Here is an 18,737-nt window from a genome sequence, read left to right on the forward strand (position 1 = left end):
ACCATCCATTCACAGACACAGTTCAGAACGGTTCAGTTCGATTTCGACCGGCGACGCGACAAGAAGCGTTTTCTGAACGGGGGTGCGCTTTGAGGGATAAGTGTCAGTGCTCAAAGTAAAGAAGTGAAGCGGGGCAAATTGAAAAGAAGTTTTGCTTTCGATTTCGAAATCCGATGGAGAAGTTGGGAAAGTGGGAGTTGAGCAGATGAAGCGGAAAATTAATTTCCCATTGCCCGAGTGATGGTCAAGTGCATAGAGGAATAAAAAGAAGGAAAAAAAGAAAAAAAGTGAAAGTGAGCAAATGGAAAATGCAAAAAAAGGAAATAATTTAATGCTGATTTTCCGGGGGCAAAAAAAAACGCAAATACGAATCCAATTCCTTCACTGATGGTGTTGATGGAGGAAAAGTTTTTCACTCAATTGTTGATCCAATCTTTGGAAAGAAGCTGCTGAAAGCGTGAGCTGCATGTTGATCCCAAGGAAGAAGATTGTGATTTAAAAGCTTTTTTTTTTCATCTGGATGGAATATTGTTCGATAAATGTGTAAACTGCAGGTCGAAAAATATGATACCAGTTCAAAGGATGTAAAAGTTGTGCCAGAGTCGAGTTTTTGCTGACCAGTTGGAGGCGTTTCCCACGCAAACATTGTTTGGATTAAAGTGAATCAAAGGGGTGCCAAATACCAATAGATTAGGAAGGTGAGTTAAAGTTTATGGGTGTTTATTTTATGGATTGGATAAGTAAAAGACGTAGAAAATAGAATCATAACATTTTCTTGAATGTTTTTTCTGTACATCGTGTGGTTTACTTAGAAAATAAAATCAGTGAGTCGATTGTTGTAAAATGTACTTGTCAATATTTTAAACTTGAAAAAGATATCACTTTAAAATATCATCTCCTGTAAAAAGTCTGCAAAAAATCAACTAAAATAATTGTTGAAAAAAGTTATCAATAATAATGTGATATAATTTTTTATGTAGTTCTAACAAAAGTTTTAAATTTTGAGCGCATCAACCAGAATTGTTAAATACTGGAACCATAGAAGCATGCTAATCTGAAAATTAGACGAAAATTTGAGCTCATTTGGTTAAGGTTTAGTGGTTTAGGTTTGAATAGAATTGAAATCAATCTTTTTTTTTTAAATCACATTTTAAATTGAGGCTTGATTTTTTAAGGTAGTGCTTTTGGAATATTTGAAGAATGCATGAATTAATAATAAATTTCAAGGTTTTGAACACGACGTTTTCCATATCAAACCTACCAGACATATTTTAGGTTGGAACTTGTAGGGATTAATTCTTACGAAACTACCAAACAAATTATGTAGCACTTTGAACAAATTCTTCGAACTCCGACAATTTAAAATTGGACTACGGTTTAGTGTCGTTAATATTGAAATTTTCTTCTTTTATATTGATAAAAACATTGAAACATCATGCATTTCCATCGAGCTCTAATTTACAAACTTTCAGGAAAACCTTAAGATCAGGGTATAACCCAATGAAGGGAACGTTTTTGGGACCTTACCAATCCACAAGAAATTTTCAGAAATTTTTTGAACATTACTAAGCGATTCTCTGAGATTTCGGTCATTCGATTTTTCTTTTGATTTTTTTATCCGGCTGAAACTTTTTTGGTGCCTTCGGTATGCCCAAAGAAACCGTTTTGCACCATTAGTTTGTCCAATTAATTTTCCATACAAATTTGGCATTTATGAAAATTTCAAAAATCTGTGTGAGGAAATTTTTTGATCGATCTGGTGTTTTGGCAAAGTTGTAGGTATGGATAAGGACTACACTGAAAAAAAAAATAAAACACGGTAATTTTTTTTTTGTGGTTTTTAATTTCACTTTCTGTCACTTAAACTTAACACACAAACAACCCATCATTGTCTAATTTTCAAATGTTATGAATTTTTGAATCAATACTGATTTCTCAAAAAATCGAAATATTGGTAGCAAAAATTTTTCAACATGATTGTTCGATGTAAAATCGAATTTGCAATCAAAAAATACTATGGGGAAATTCAGGTAAAGTGCACCGTTTTCAAGTTATAGCTATTTTAAGGCAACTTTTATTGAAAATAGTCGCAGTTATTCATTTTTATTTAAATAAGTGAACTTGTTTGCCCACTTAAAAAATTTTAAAGGCTGAAAAAAACTCAATATTTTGCTTTTTTGAACTTTGTTGATACGACCCTTAGTTGCTAAGACATTGCCATGCTAAGATTTAAAAATAGAAAAATTGATGTTTTCTAAGTCTCATCCAACCATTTTCTTATATTGATATCTCAGCAACTTATGGTCTGATTGGTCTCAATGTTAAAATATGAAACATTCGTGAAATTTTCCGAACTTTCCGAAAACATTTTTTTTTTTTTTCATTTAAGACTAACATTTGATATTACGGTCTTTTGAAATGTTAGTCTTGATTTAAAAAAAAGTTTTCGGAAAGGTCGGAAAATTTCAAGAATTTTTCATATTTTAACATTGAAAATCGGACCATTAGATGCTGAGATATCGATATAAGAAAATGGTGGGTTGTTTAGGTGAGACTTAGAAAGCATCAATTTTGCTGTTTCTAAATCTTAGCATGGCAATATCTCAGCAACTAAGGGTCGTATCAACTAAGTTCAAAAAAGCAAAATATAGAGAATTTTCTCTGCTTTTCAAAAATATGAAAAAATGAAAACTTGTAAACGGTGCAGTATTGATTCTAAAATTCATAACTCGGTCAAAAAATGTCGGCACATTCTGGAAATGTCTGAACAGTTTGCATTTGATATCCCCTAAGACATATCAGAAAATAAAATAGTGTTATTGTAAATCAAGCTTTAGTGACCAAAAGTTAAATTAAAAATCAACAAAAAAAGTTTACCGTGTATTATTTTTTTCCAGTGAAGTCCGTATCCATACCTTCAACTTTGCCCAAGAAACCAAATCGTTAAAAAAATCTTTCAAAAGATACATATTTTTTAATTTTCATAATCATTTTTGTATGGACAGCTGCAAAATTTGTATGGAAAATTATATGGACAAACTAATGATGCAAAATGGCTTCTTTGGGCACACCAAAGGCACCAAATAAGAATCAGCTGAGCTGAAAAATACAAAAATTAAAATAAAAAAAATAATATCGATTTCGTGGACCATTCTTCTACTAGTATCTGGGATCGGGGACACAAAGTTTTAAGGTTTCAAAATGTCCAATATCTTAAAATGGCTGTAATTAAAAATAGGCAATGCAAAATATAAAAAAATCTATTATCAAATTTGGTTTGATCTTAATAAATTAATAAACAATCCATCCAGATGTCCACTTGGTTCAAATGTTTTGACAGTTTTAATTTTTAATAATATTTTTTTATGTTTTGCTTTGAGTTTTAGTGGAATATTTTCTGTGGCCTAAACTGGCGGTAGGAAGTTATCAAGATTTAATCAATTCCCGGGCAGACGGTAATAACAAAATTCATGCCATTTCAATAACAAATACTGTTAAAATAACAAAAAGCGTTATGGAATATTCTTGCAAAATCCATTTTTGCATAAGAGTTGAATATCAGTTTATGTTGTTATAACAAAATTTGTTCTTGGTCTGATATTGATTGAAAGCAAACACAACTTGGGAATAATATTTTTTGTTATGGAAGGATAACTCCAAATGTTATTGGGATGATCGGATTAGTTGTTAAAATAACAAAAAATAATAACAAAGATTTGTTCGAAGAATAACTAAAAATGTTATAAGTCTGTTATTACAATAACAGTCCAATAACAAAAAAATCATAACGGCGAATAACAAAACTTGTTATAAATAACATAAAATGTTATTGGCCTAGTGTTTTCAAATATTAAAAAATGTTATTCCAAAGTTATTACCGTCTGCTCGGGTTGGAATATTTTACCCTTTATTTTGTTGAATTGCTTTAGCCCTTTTAGTTGATTGTTGAGTTTATAGATTTAATTAAATTTTCCTTTGCTATAGACATTTTAGATTTTTTGACGTGTTTAACCCTTAAAACTTTGTGTCCTGATTTGCCCCACTCTCATATTATGCCTAGATGTTAGTAATATATGTCCAAACAACCCTTGGAAATTTCAGACGGCTTGATGAGGTCAAAACGAGATGGGTGCCAAGAGGCACAATACTTTTTTTCAGCAATGTCAAATTCACGATAATTTTAATGCACTATGAAATGAGGCTAATGCTTGTAATACGATGCTGATCAATTGCTCCCCGAAAGGCGAATAATATTTGAGTTCATAATGATGCGGATGATTTCTCAAGTGTTCCCATTTTCATAAATCTTGACGATAATGGAGTTCATACGTGTGTATTAAATATTGATATAAGTATGTGGGGTATGGGGAATAAGGTGGTGTTGCTTAAACGTTGCCTTTTAAAAAAAATGAACTGAAACCAACCGGTGAAACGTTTATTTACCCCCTGATTCGATTCCTCAGACAAAAATTAGATAATGTTAAAAATTTTGAACAAAATTGGTTCGTTAAAGTTGGTTAAAATAACCTTTGTATACAAAAACATCTTCTTTAAATGGCTGATAACTTGTCAGAGTTAACTCAGATCGTTTTGCAATCTTTGACAAAGTTATTTGTCATAAAATTGTACAAAAGAATCTCACACTAGACAATGATCCGACTTAATTAACGGGTGGCATTTTGAAACTTTGACATTTCCCCATAATTTTTTGCGATTTTTTTTCCATACAAACGACATTGGCAAACTTTAAACCTTAACCGATTTAGTTTAAAATTAGCACAGTTACTTGTTTTTACCTAGGCGCCATCCATAAAGTACGTCTCTAGGGTGGTAGTGGGGGTTTTTGCAAAGGGGGATGGAGGGGTCCGTGCGATTGTGACGTAACGTTTAATCTTTTTTTTTTGAAAACTGAAAGTTAAAATGTTTGATAAACTTAATTCGTCAATTAATATGCTTAAATCATATGCTTAAATCATCAAATTTAACAAAAAATCTATTGATGGTGACTGCTATCACTAAAACATTTAACAAAATTAACCATTAGAACCAGCTTCGAATTTTAAAAATAATCTTTTTTTTTAAATCGTGAAAAATTGTACATAAAAAATTAATGGTTTGGGGGTCCGATTAAACGTGACATCTTTTTGATGGAGGGCAGCGTGAAAAAGTGTGACTAAGGGGGATGGGGGGGAGGGTGGGTTGATTTTGGCGACAATTATTCCTGTCATTCAAAGAATCATTCATACTTTGTGTTGTTTATTAGTGGAAATTTAACAAAAAATATCAAAATATATATAAATGGCTACAATTTTTATTATTTGAAACTTGCGAAAACCTTATTCTTCCAACTTTGCGATGTGTATCAACAAAAGTTTATCAGCTCATCTTTTTGCAAGCTTCATTCTTAATGTGCCCAAAGGCAGCCTAGTATGCCAAAGTTCCACAGAAAAGGGTAGCAAATTTGCATATATATTTGCCGAGGGAGCAGCTTAATCCGCGAAAATTTGCGAATACTTAGAAACACCCACGTCGGATGAAACATTTTATGCGGTGCCAACACATAAGAGCTTTATTCATAAAGCGCGAGCAGCGATGGATGGCAAACAAATTCAACGAGGGATTCTGACTATGGAAAAAAATGAGGGATTCTGATTGTCAAACAAATATGACATTCCAAGAACACTGAGTTAAACTGATGAACCTTTTGTATGTTGCATTGGAGAATGGTTCAATTCACTTGGGTTTTGTTTGATAGTTTCTGACGCTAGGCGAACACATGGTTTAATTTGTTAGCCATAAAAAAAATCTAAATGTGCACACATGTGGAGCAAATATGCTACTCACGTCCTTGTTTTCAAATTTATCGTTATCTTGTGGATTTCTTAACCCCCACATTTGGATTGGGGAATCTTTAGTTCATCAATCTTAGTACCCAAAAAGAAAGGTTCACCACAAAGAAAATTACGGACCTGCTTGATTTCATGCATTATTAACTTCCAATTTAGAAGAAAAGCCCCGGCTGTAGGATTCCTTATCTGTTTCGTTCCAGACAGCTTAAGGAACAAAATGGTCATTATTGTTAGTCCAAATGAAAGTTTTTTTCACTTTATTTTTGTGTAATGAACGAAACAAATTTCACTTTGTTTTAAGTATAAAGCTTGGAAGATTTTTATGGATTTTCCAGCTCGTTTCCAGCAGTAAAAATTCAAGGTTACTTTTAAAATGGAACTTTTCAACTTCACTGATATTTTTCTAATCAGAACAATAGATTGATTACGAAAAATCTTATTCGCAGCATTGTTTTTTTTTATCAACAAATTGACTGGTGATGCGTTTTTTTAAGGATTTTTACAAGAAATAATTAACATATGGATAGAATTGCCTCGTGATTAGTTTCAAGGAATTTACAACCGGTTTGGCCACACTGTGCACTGTTTAACCCAAAACTTTTTCGTTTTCCCCCGTATTGACACTATATTGTTGATTTACACCATGCTTAACATGAAAAGATAAGTAGAACATCCAGCTTCAGATTCTTCAACCCACGTAGATGATTTATTGCTTCGCTCAGTGGTTTAATGGCAAGCCATAACAAAGTCGTGATTTAGAGAAAAATTGTCGAGAAAAAACAAAAGCTGATTTTCAGAGTCTCAGTAGTACTCCTCATAATTTTATTTTTGCAATTCCGTCGTGAAACTACTTACTTTTCCTGTCATTCTTGAACGACGAAATAGCCTACTTTTCTGTACCAAAAATAACAGAATCGAATGGCAACACTTTTCAAAATAAATGCTGAAAAGTTCTACTTTTCAGCACTCAAATGGGTGCTGAAAAGTTTAATTTTCAGCACTTGTTTCGAAAAGTAACACTTTTCAACATTTTTTTAGATTTAAACGATTTATTGACAAAATACATGAAAATTTGACATAAAATTTCACTCAGTGTGTTTTTTTTTTGAATTGCAAAAAATGTTGTTTGGAACTCGTTACAAAACTTGATTTTTTCAGCACTCTTCGTATTTATCCAACTCGGTGAACCTCGTTGGATAAATGTACGACTCGTGCTGAAAAAATCCTCTTTTTGCAACTTGTTGCATAAACTACTATTATTATATCAATTGAATTTTATAACATTTATTTGAACCGTACTAAATACTAAAATGGATAACAAAACGAAAACTGTAAACAATGGATGTTAGTCAAAGTCTTGGGCAAAACTGATACCGAAAAAGTGCCTTAACAACAGTCAAATCACCCAAACTAGTAATATACTGAATATTAAAAAGCTTTCGTATGCAATACTTCCATAAGATCATTTTTTCAATGCAATTAATTTGTGAATTTTGAAGAGTAATATCATTGGCAATAAACGCAAACTCACTCATCTTTTTTTCTGTACTCATTTCAGCATGCACGTTGCGGATACGATAACCTACCATTATGCAAATAACTACACGTTAAATATAAGTGATGCGGAAATAATCAACTCACACGGTAATGCAAACAAAACTAATTTGTATATTATAACTAAATTGAAAACGTCTAACGCGGTAAAAATTTAAAAATTGGCGGAAATGCTTGCTTACAAAGAAAGTTAACATTGATCAAAATGCAAAATATAAAATATTTGTTTGTTTATGGTTGAATGTAACCTGTTTTTCGTGTATTTTTAACCTAATTAGGGTGTCATTACAAGCAAAGATGTCTCTCAATGCAAAAGCGACATTTACTACTTTTACAACATGAAAAATTAGATAGGTAAAATGTAATGTTAGAAGGTGGAAGAATAGGCCAAATACAACTAAAAAACATAAACTTAACATGATATTTGTATATTAAAATACCGAAAATCAAACAAGAAAAACATAAAACAACAGATGAGCGGAATCGGTCTATTTTCTTTAATTTTAATTTTTTTGGTGCCTACCTTATGCCCAAAGAAGCCATTTTGCATCATTAGTTTGTCCATATAATTTTCCATACAAATTTGGCAGCTGTTCATACAAAAATTATATGTGAAAATTCAAAAATCTGTATTTTTTGAAGGAATTTTTTGATCGATTTGGTGTCTTCGGCAAAGTTATAGGTATGGATACGGACTAAACTGGAAAAAATGTTACACGGTAAAGAATTTTGTGGTGTTTTTTAATTTAACTATTTGTCACTAAAACTTGATTTGCAAAACAACCTTTTCGAAACAATATTTTCAAAAATAAAATAAATCAAGAATAACATTTCAAACGGGCCAAACATTCAATATTACGCCCATTTAATATGTTTCTCTTGATTTGATTTTTTTTAAATATTGTATTTGATCGGAAAATTTCACGAATGTTTCAAATTTTCCATTAGTTGCTGAGATCTCGACATTAGAAAATGGTGAGTTGTTTGGGTGGACTAAGAAAACATCAATTTTCCTGTTTTTAAACCTTTGCATGGCAATATATAAACAACTAAGAGTCGTATCAACAAAGTTCCAAAAAGCAAAATATAATGAATTTTCTTAGCTTTTCAAAAATATTTTTTTCAAGAGTGGGCAAACATGTGCAATTTAAAAAAATGAAAAACTTCGACTATTTTCAAAAAAGTCACCTAAAAATGGATTTATCTTGAAAACGGTGCACTTTATCAAAATTTAACTCAAGTACTTTTTGATTGCAAATTTAATTTTACATCGGAAAATGAAATTGAAAATATTTTGCGACCAATATTTCCATTTTTTGAAAAAATCAGTGTTGATTAAAAAAATCATAACTCGGTCAATGATTTTTTGCACAACCTGTAAATTTCTGAAAAGTTGGCATTTTATGTCCTCTAAAACATATCAAAAAATGAAAAAAAATGAAAATAGTATTTTTTTGCAATTCAAGTTTTAGTGACAATAAGTTAAATAAAAAATCACCAATTTTTTTTTACCGTGTGACATTTTTTTTCCAGTATAGTCCGTATCCATACCTAGAACTTTGCCGAAGAAAACAAATCGATCAAAAATTCCTTCAAAAGATACAGATTTTTGAATTTTCATACATCATTTTTGTATGGACAGCGGCGAAATTTGTATGTAAAATTATATGGACAAACTAATGATGCAAAATGGCTTCTTTGGGCACCGAAAAAGTTTCAGCCGGATTAAAAAATACAAAAAAAAATCGAATGACCGAAATTTGAGAGAACTGCTCAGATGTTATTTTTTCGTAGAACAAAAGTTGCTCAAAATATCCTTCTAAACACGGTAAAAATAAAAAAAAATCGAAAAAAATGGCCAGTACAAGGTTAACCAACAAATAAATTTAAATTGTAAAGCTAGGAAACAACAAAATGTCAACATTCCAATCACTCGAACATTGACTTTATGTCGATGGTCAAAATTGAAAGACAACACTTCAACGGGCTCGCTTTCCCGAGAGTCATCTAACGGAGTGAACATTCCAGAGCAGAATATCCCGCCTCCGTCATGCTTTCTCGTTGCTGTTGCCTTTCGATGTGTATACGAGTTGTAGTGTTTCCTCTAGTTCGAAAATTCTGAGATGGGCATTTCTTGACATTTTATTAGGGGACCATCCACAAACCACGTGGACACTTTTTTGGAAATCTCAACCCCCTCGTGGACAATTGTCCATACAAAAAAATCTTTTTGTATGGATCGTGGACAATCGGCGTTACCCCCTAAAGTGTCCACGTGGTTTATGGATGGTCCCTAGGAAAGGTTTTTCACTTAACTTTGAAGTCAGTCCAATGGCAATTGGAGTAAGAGCACACAACAGCTACGTCCTGCTTCCAAGGAAAAATAGAAAACGAACATTGACTCTCGTTCCGAAAGTATGTTCCACCAAAGCAATAACACATTCCTCAACTCCGGGCCAAATCCTCTCCGCCCTCTCTTTTCCTCTTCCGCAGACGTCCTGTACGACGTTCCGGTGGGGCTGGTCGTGCTGCTGTCGGTGTTCTACGGCACCATCAGCGTCCTGGCTGTGATAGGCAACTCGCTGGTGATATGGATCGTCCTGACGACGAAGCAGATGCAAACTATTACAAACATGTTTATAGCGAACCTGGCCCTGGCCGACGTCATCATCGCGATGTTCGCGATCCCGTTCCAGTTCCAGGCCGCCGTCCTGCAGCGGTGGAACCTGCCGGACTTTATGTGCCCGTTTTGTCCCTTTGTGCAGCTGCTCAGCGTCAACGTGTCCGTGTTCACGCTGACCGCGATCGCCGTCGACCGGCACCGGGCCATCATCAACCCGTTGAGGTAGGTACTTTAACCATAAATGATTCTCCGCGACGAAATAGTAGTTCAGCAACAAGTATCTAGGTGCGATAGAGCCTAACCTGCATCTGGCTAAACATTGGGAAAACAAGGAAAAATGCTAATCAGTTTAGGCTAATGCAAACATCATCATTTCCATGAAATATCCTCTCATAAACTAAATAGCCTGCAACAATGTCCTCTCCCACAGGGCCCGCACCTCCAAAAACATCTCCAAGTTCGTGATCAGCGCCATCTGGACGTTGTCATTTTCGCTGGCCGCCCCGATGCTGGTCGCCCTGCGGGTCGAACCGGTGTCCAACCTCGTCCTGGGGGAAAACAACGACACGTACGTCAACGTGACGAAACCCTTCTGCCAAGTGGTCAACTTTGAGCAGTCCGAGATGCTGTTCTATCGGTACATTCTGACGCTGGTGCAGTACTTTGTCCCGCTGTGCGTCATCAGCTTCGTGTACATCCAGATGGCGTTCCGGCTGTGGGGCTCGAAAACGCCTGGAAACGCGCAAGATTCGCGCGACATCACCATGCTGAAGAACAAGAAGAAGGTTGGTGTGGGAAGGGGGAAGGTGGGAGATGCGTGCAATTGCTAACGCTTTGTTTCACTTAGGTTATCAAAATGTTGATCATTGTGGTGGCCCTCTTCGGCATCTGCTGGTTTCCGCTCCAACTGTACAACATTCTACACGTAACGTGGCCAGAGGTTAACCAGTGAGTATTAATTCAGTTGCCTTGCCTGTGGATTGCTAATTAGTTTTTAGCAATCATAATGCCCACCACAATCCATAGCAATACTATTGTGATAAATACGTCGAGTCACACTCATAAGTTCAACACAAATCTAACTTAATTAATTCATCGAATTTCCATCCATCTTTTTCCAACCACTACAGCAGCATTATCAGATTTTAATTAATATTCCAAAATCCACTCTATCCCTCCGTTTCAAAACCAGGTACCGGTACATCAACATCATCTGGTTCATATGCGACTGGCTAGCGATGAGCAACAGCTGTTATAATCCGTTCATTTATGGCATTTACAATGTGAGTAATGAATATTGGCTTGGAAAACATGTATCTAAACCACTTCTACCTCAGCGTATGTTTGAATTTCCAAAACAAAGCCAAGTACAGAATTTTTTAAGTCTTTTTTTTTTGTTTTGGCATATTACGTAATTTTTTATGAATGGCAAAATATGTAAATAAAGATCATTCAAAAAGTGACCTCTAACATATTAGTTTTGATCAGCACAGAAATATCGACGTTTGGTGTCAAAAATTCATTCCCCAATTGGGTACTAAAGCCCTATTTAAATTTTAATGTAAAACGTTAAAAAACACGATTAAAAACCATTTCTGACCACTTTTTTTTTCATTTTAATGCAAATATTTTTTTGGCAAGACAACATTTTTTCGATGGATTAACTATGGTCCCCTTGGAACGAGCTGTCAAGTAGCAGCTTTTCTGTCAAGAAGGACCGCGAGGTTAATTTTTCAAAATTGATTTAAAAATCCGTTTTAAACTCTTTGTGGTCGTACAAAGGATCATTGTACTCAGAAAAATAAGCTTTATCGCTGTAAACAATAATATCAGCAATCTAAGCTTCATTTTAGGACCCAATTGAAAGTACACTCAACCCCCGGTGGTTGGTCACTTTTTCGTTTGACACTTTTGTAGTTTGTACCCTGTTGGTTGGTCAAAGTCGAACTGTCACTTTTTACACGGCCCTCACGCACACTATCAAAACAAACAAACTCCGTGTAAAAGGAGTATCAAACTAAAACACCCGTTTGACAACAGTTGGTGTCGTTTGACAACAGTTGGTGTCAAAACATCGGGGTTTGAGTGTAACATTCATTTACAACTTCTGAGCATCACCTCTGACACTGCCACTTTTTGCGTTACTAGCGTTTTTTCGTCACCCAGAAAATTGAAGATCAAAAGCGGTTACAGGCGTCCTGCGTAGCACAAAAAATAAACACGCATAACTATCGTCAATCATCATATTTCAGCTGCCTGTCAACGCAACGGCTTGCGCTCTAATCTATATTTACTCGCCGATGACAACAACATCAAAAACAACACCACCGGGACATCGTAAAAACTTTATTAATTAACTTGGCTTGATTAGCTTCCTGATGTACCTAATGCTATCTTGACCGAGTTTCCATTTCCATTGCAACTTTCTTTGCATTGTGATAGCTTTGTTGAATTCAGTATCAGTTTTAGTCCTGAAATTTTTTTAAAGTTCTCATTGGTTTAATTTAGTTTTAATTTTTTGTTTTGCCTTTCTTACAAAAGAAAGGTTTAAGGTTTGCTTTTGGAAAACGCTTTTCTCAGAAATCTTTAAAAAATCGTGCATGATAGGGAATCGTTCCAGAAAAAAATCCTTTACTAATTTAAAGGTTCTGATGCGCTCTTTCGATTGAATTTTGGCCCGAAACCCGGAACTCAAAGCCTGATTTTTGAATGCTCTTTTTCTGAAATACTTGTGCGATGTCTGTATCCGATCTTAAAAAAATGTGTCTTCCTTGGAAAACCGACCCTAAAACCCACAATTTTTATATTAAAGATTTATAGCCGTGGGGTAGGAGAGGAACATTCTATTTTTCGATTCACAATTTTCGACCAGGAAATGTGGTCAAAGCCATTTTTGGAGGTATTTTTAGGACTATTTTACATATAACACTATCAAATAAAAAGAATTCAGTTTCAAACAAAAAGCCATTCGAAAACAAACGCCATAAACTGCTTGGGCACAATTTTTAGGACCAGTTCTCTCAGATTTTGGTCATTCGATTTTTTTATGTTTTTTAATCCGACTGAATCTTTTTTGGTGCCCTCGGTATGCCCAAAGAAGCAATTTTGCGTAATAAGTTTGTCCATATAATTTTCTATACAAATTTGGCAGCTGTCCATACAAAAATGATGTATGAAAATTCAAAAATCTGTGTCTTCTGTTGGAATTTTTTGATCGATTTGGTGTCTTCGGCAAAGTTGTAGGTATGGATATGGACTACACTGAAAAAAAGATACACGGTAAAAAATTGTTAGGTGATTTTTAATTTAACTTTTTGTCACTAAAACTTGATTTGCAAAAACACTATTTTCAATTTTTTTTCATTTTTTATGTGTTTTAGAGGACACTAAATGCCAACTTTTCAGAAATTTCCAGGTTGTGCAAAAAATCTTTGTCCGAGTTAAGATTTTTTTAATCAATACCGATTTTTTCAAAAAATCGAAATATTGGTCGCAACATGTTGTTGAAAATGGAACCACGAACAAAGTGTTCAAATTTCATGGTACGTTTTTCAAAATCGTACCATGGAATTTGAACACTTTGTTCGTGGTTCCCATTTTCATGAACGCTTGTTCACGATTTTGGGAACTCTTTTTTCTCCGTGCAAATTGTCAACTTCATTTTTTGATGTAAAATCAAATTAACAATCAAAAAGTACTTTAGTGAAATTTTGATAAAACGCAAGTTAAGGCCATTTTTTGGTAACTTTTTTGAAAATAGTCGTAGTTTTTCATTTTTTTTTGTGTAATTAGTGCACATGTTTGCCCACTTTTGAAAAAAATATTTTGGAAAGGCTAAGAAAATTCTCTATATTTTGCTTTTTTGAACTTTGTTGATACGACCCTTAGTTGCTGAGATATTGTCATGCAAAGATTTAAAAACAGGAAAATTGATGTTTTCTAAGTCTCACCCAAACAACCCACCGTTTTCTAACGTCGATATCTCAGCATTTAATGGTCTGATTTACAATGTTAAAACATGAAACATTCGTATAATTTTCTGAACTTTTTGAAAACAATATTTTCAAAAAAATTAAAACCAGGAATTTCATTTTAAACGGGCGTAATATTAAATGTTTGGCCCGTTTGATATGTTAGTCTTACTTTTAAATTTAAAAAAAAATTCGAAAAGATAGGAAAATTTCACTAATGTTTCATATTTTAACATTGTAAATCGGAGCATTAGTTGCTGAGATATCAACATTAGAAAATGGTGGGTTGTTTGGGTGGGACTTAGAAAACATCAATTTTCCTGTGTTTTAACCTTTGCATGGCAATTTCTCAGAAACTAAGGGTCGTATCAAAAAAGTTCAATAAAGCAAAATATAGAGAATTTTCTCATTTCTTCAAAAAAAAAAATTCCAAAGGCGAGCAAACATTGGCACTTATTCGAAAAAATGAAAAACTGCGACTATTTTCTTTCTGAATTTGAAAAATTTTTGCGACCAATATTTCGATTTTTTTTTAATCTGTATTGATTCAAAAAATCATAACTCGGTCAAAGATTTTTTTGCCCATTCTGGAAATTTCTGAATAGTTGGCATTTGCTGTCCTTGAAAACATATCAAAAAATAAAAAAAATAAAAATAGTGCAAAATCAAGTTTTTGTGACAAAAAGTGAAATTAATAATCACTTAATTTTTTTTAACCGCGAATATTTTTTTTTTATTTTCAATGTAGTCTATATCCATACCTACAACTTTGCCGAAGACACCAAATCGATCAAAGAATTCTTTCAAAAGATACAGATTTTTGAATTTCCATACATCATTTTTGTATGGACAGCTGCCAAATTTGTATGGAAAATTATATGGACAAACTAATCTTGCAAAATGGCTTCTTTGGGCATACCGAAGGCACAACAAAAGTTTCAGCTGGATTAAAAAATACAAAAATTAAAATTCAAGAAAAAGACCGATTCCGTAGATTCAGCAATTAAAAGAAGGATCAAAAATGTAAAATCATAAATTATTTCCTAATCCATAAAAAAAACTATTTTTACGATAAAAACAAGAAAAATAAATTGCAAATTTTTACTTAATCTTTTAAAATTTATCAAACTCCGTTTCGATAGGATTTTTTTTAAATCTCAACTGGGAAATTAAATGGTTAAAAAAATCAAACCATATTTTTTTTAGAGCGATATCTTTTTTAAGACCTGACCACAAATTTACCAAGGACACGCAATCGATTATTTTAACATAACTTTTGAATGTAAAGCCTCTGAATTTGTATAGAGTCTTGTATGGGGAAATAAATGATACACGTCTACTTTTTTGGACGCAAGGAATAAATCAACTTTATGCTTAATTAAACAAAACAGTTGCGTAAGTTTAGGTTTTTATGAATATTTAGAATAAAATAAATATTCATAGGGAGCTTTTATAACGTGATAGTTTATTTGAAATATTTTTTTTTCTTCAACAATTTCATTAAATTATTTCTTTCGTAATTTTGATTCGTAAAATTGCATCGATTTTTTGAAAATATTTAAAAGCGCAATTTAATATACCAAAGTAGCTTTAATTCATGAAGCTTGTTTGCCATGAAAAACCATGAGGGGAGGGGGCGGGGCAAAAGTTTTAGAAAAAAAGGCACGACTTCATTAAAGGCAAAAGAATAGTTTCCGGATTACGAATCTGCCTTCATCTGTTTCCGAGATTTAAAGCACAAAAGTGATTTTAATTTTCAATTTCTGATCAAAAATTGTTACTCACAAATGAGTACCTACCATTCCAAACTAAAATTTTCTTCAGCATCGATGAAAATGCGTCAAGAAAGCATAACGATGTCACATTGACGTTGCATTTTTGCTTCCAGCACTATCAGCTAATCAGGTTTTATCACTCTTTATCTCTTGCCCTCCTTATCGCAGGAAAAGTTCAAACGAGAGTTCCACAAGCGTTTTCCGTTCCGGGGCCGAGGCCAGGGCGGCTACCACCAGGACCAGTCGATTGATAAAACCCTGTCGATATTCACCCGCGTCAGCTCGGTCCGGTCCAGCTACGCGACGTCCTCGATCCGGAACAAGCACGCCACCGGACGGCTGGCGGCTGCCATCGGTGGCTTTGGAACGGGCACAAACTTTTATCACCAGCAGGCACTGCAGTACAAAACGACGAATCTCAACAACCAGGACCGCAGTCCGAATGGCCGACTCAACAACGGCCCGGCACCATGGGATTCCAAGGCTTGTTCCTGCCGCAAGTCAACCAACAGCAACGGTTCAAACTCCGCCAGCGTGCAGCTGCTCGGCGCCGGAACCGACTCCTCGTTTCCCCGCAACGAACCGGATTGTGCGCGATACCAGGCCGGATCGACGCCCCCGAGCGAGCGGAAGCTTATCAACGGAACTGCGGACAAGATCGATTTTATCGACATTGTCTCGTTGAATCATCCCCACCCGGACAGCGCCGACGACGGTGAGGTGGATGACGAGAATGGTCTGAACGATCTGAACCGGAGGCAAAAGTCGGCGGCTTCCGGCGATCGGTTTCACTTGTACTGTAACAATTTGCAGACCTTTAAGCTATATGACTAGGTCCGGCAATGAGACAGGGATGGGTAAAAGTGGCAGCTAAAATAAGAATGATTAATTAATTGGAGTTGTATTCAATTTCCCTTTCTATTGAAACCAAAGAGCACACGAAATATATCTATGTATATCTGTTGAAACACTAACAACTATGTTGAAAGCTGATAAGTGGTTTTTAGCTCCAAGAATAATTGAAGATTTTCAAAATTAGCCGTAACTAAAAAACCAACTATCATGTTTTCATGTTATATTCATTACTGATGACCAGGCCTGCAAAATGTTTCCAACCCAGCGTACACATGAAGCAACCCAAAATGTCAGTTCACTGCTAGCATCTGACTAAAGGCCTACTGTGTCCGTTCAACCACTGCCGCCTGACTCGTGCCGGTCGGCTGCTGGAGAATGAGAGACGTGAAAAAATGAGCTACACTCACTCAATTCGTGTCGTATGACTGACTCATAAAATCCCCTCTAAACACTATTTTGACTATTTTTAAACAATTGAATGGTTCGAGACTGTGCAAAACACTTAAAACAACCATAACTTATATTCAAAATTACATTTCCACGCATAAATACCAACTTTTTGTGTAAAAACATGTTTCTTTATGTGTGTGCGTGCAACGTCGAATGAGCGTTGGTCGACTACTGCTTCGCATTGCAGCTGCTCAGTGAGCTAGGGCACTCACGACTGAGTCGGGTTTGTTTATGTCACGGTTTTGCGGTTCAGTGAATGAATTTGAAAAAATCGTGTATGCGTCGCCGATTTTCGCGTCAGGACCCCTGACATTTTCAGCTCTGCTGATGACATCTCTCAAATTTTTAAGCAGTTTTTAGTTAAGGTTAAGGTAGTTAAGGTGAGTTAAAATATTGCAACCTATATTAGTCAATGTTTTGTTTTATTTTGGTTTAAATACTATGAATAAAATTAGGTGTCAAAAAGATTGTTTGTGTAAAATCGGACGTCGGATTTGATTACGTTCTCGAAATTCCAAGTTACGTATTAATCATTAAGAAAAGTTGAAAAATATTTTCAAATTATGCCTTCTCCGTTACTCAGCTGTCAAAAATTGTGAGACTTGTGGGTAATTCTCCGCCAACTCACACAGCAGTTGCCCCGATCCCTCTTCGATTTGCATGAAACTTTGTCTTAAGGGGTAACTTTTGTCACACGATAACGATACGAGGTCCGTTTTTTGATATCACGTGACGGAGGGACGGTACGACCCCTTTCATTTTTGAACATGCGAAAAAAGAGGTGTTTTTCAATAATTTGCAGCCTGAAGCGATGATGAGATAGAAATTTGGTGTCAAAAGAACTTTTGTGTAAAATTGAACGCCCGATTTGATGGCGTACTCAGAATTAAAAACCATATTATTCATGGAAAAAAACGCCAAAAAAATTTAAAAACTTTGTCATATTCCGTAACTCAACTGTTCTTTTTTTGGAAATCTAAGTCATTTATTTTACTTTTTTGGAAATCTAAGTCATTTATTTTACTTTCTGAGTCTACAGTAACAAGGGTATTTTTCATTTGAACAACATTTTTCATTTTAAAATTTCGTGCTTTTTCTAACTTTGCAGAGTTATTTTTTAGAGTGTAACAATGTTGTACAAAGTTGTAGAGCAGATAATCCGAAACTTTGATGTATAAACAAAGAAAAACACAAAACTAAACCGTACCCCAAAAAATGTACTTAAACTAAAATAGGTGCATGGATACAACAAATGTTCTAAAATGCAAAATGGATAAACTTTTGGTGAAAAATCTCAAAATTAAAATAAAATAAAGATAGAGTTTAATAACACAGTTCGTCGACGCAGCTCAAGAGGTTCGGACGTGTTTAAAGGAAGCTGGACAAAAAAGTGTGAAAGTACTGCTATTGTGTTCTGGGCATTGTTGCGCAGAACAATGGAGCCGAGAAAGGAAGCAACGATAAAGATTAATTTTGGATCTCAAGGTCGAAACCCTACCAATGAAGAAATCTTCAATTTCTTCAAGGTTAAACGATGGAGCGCAGCTGAGTTGAGCGCGATGTACCGCGAAAATTATAGCGTTTTCGTCCGGTTCCAATCGGTGCTTCTGATGCGCAAAGCTTTGCAAAAGCTGGGACCTCAAGAAATTTTCACTTACGC

At 34.7% G+C, this 18,737-nt stretch overlaps 1 protein-coding gene across 3 annotated transcripts; it reads left to right on the forward strand.

Annotated features, from left to right (window-relative positions):
- The first annotated feature begins 10 nt into the window (after positions 1-10).
- On the forward strand, positions 11-16,746 carry LOC6045031 (substance-P receptor). Of its 3 annotated transcripts, XM_038257081.1 has the most exons (8): positions 11-457; positions 555-698; positions 7,408-7,493; positions 9,897-10,248; positions 10,457-10,811; positions 10,874-10,974; positions 11,219-11,309; positions 15,941-16,746. In XM_038257081.1, the coding sequence occupies exons 3-8, from the start codon at positions 7,409-7,411 to the stop codon at positions 16,604-16,606; spliced, it is 1,650 nt and encodes a 549-aa protein (XP_038113009.1). In that variant the 5' UTR covers positions 11-457; positions 555-698; position 7,408; the 3' UTR covers positions 16,607-16,746. The 3 variants fall into 3 exon arrangements, with proteins under 3 accessions (XP_038113009.1, XP_038113008.1, XP_038113010.1); XM_038257080.1 differs by having other exon boundaries at positions 11-698; XM_038257082.1 differs by lacking the exon at positions 7,408-7,493 and having other exon boundaries at positions 12-698.
- The last annotated feature ends 1,991 nt before the right edge of the window (positions 16,747-18,737 follow it).

Source organism: Culex quinquefasciatus, chromosome 2, assembly GCF_015732765.1.
Source record: "Culex quinquefasciatus strain JHB chromosome 2, VPISU_Cqui_1.0_pri_paternal, whole genome shotgun sequence".
Classification (NCBI taxonomy): Eukaryota; Metazoa; Arthropoda; class Insecta; order Diptera; family Culicidae; genus Culex; species Culex quinquefasciatus.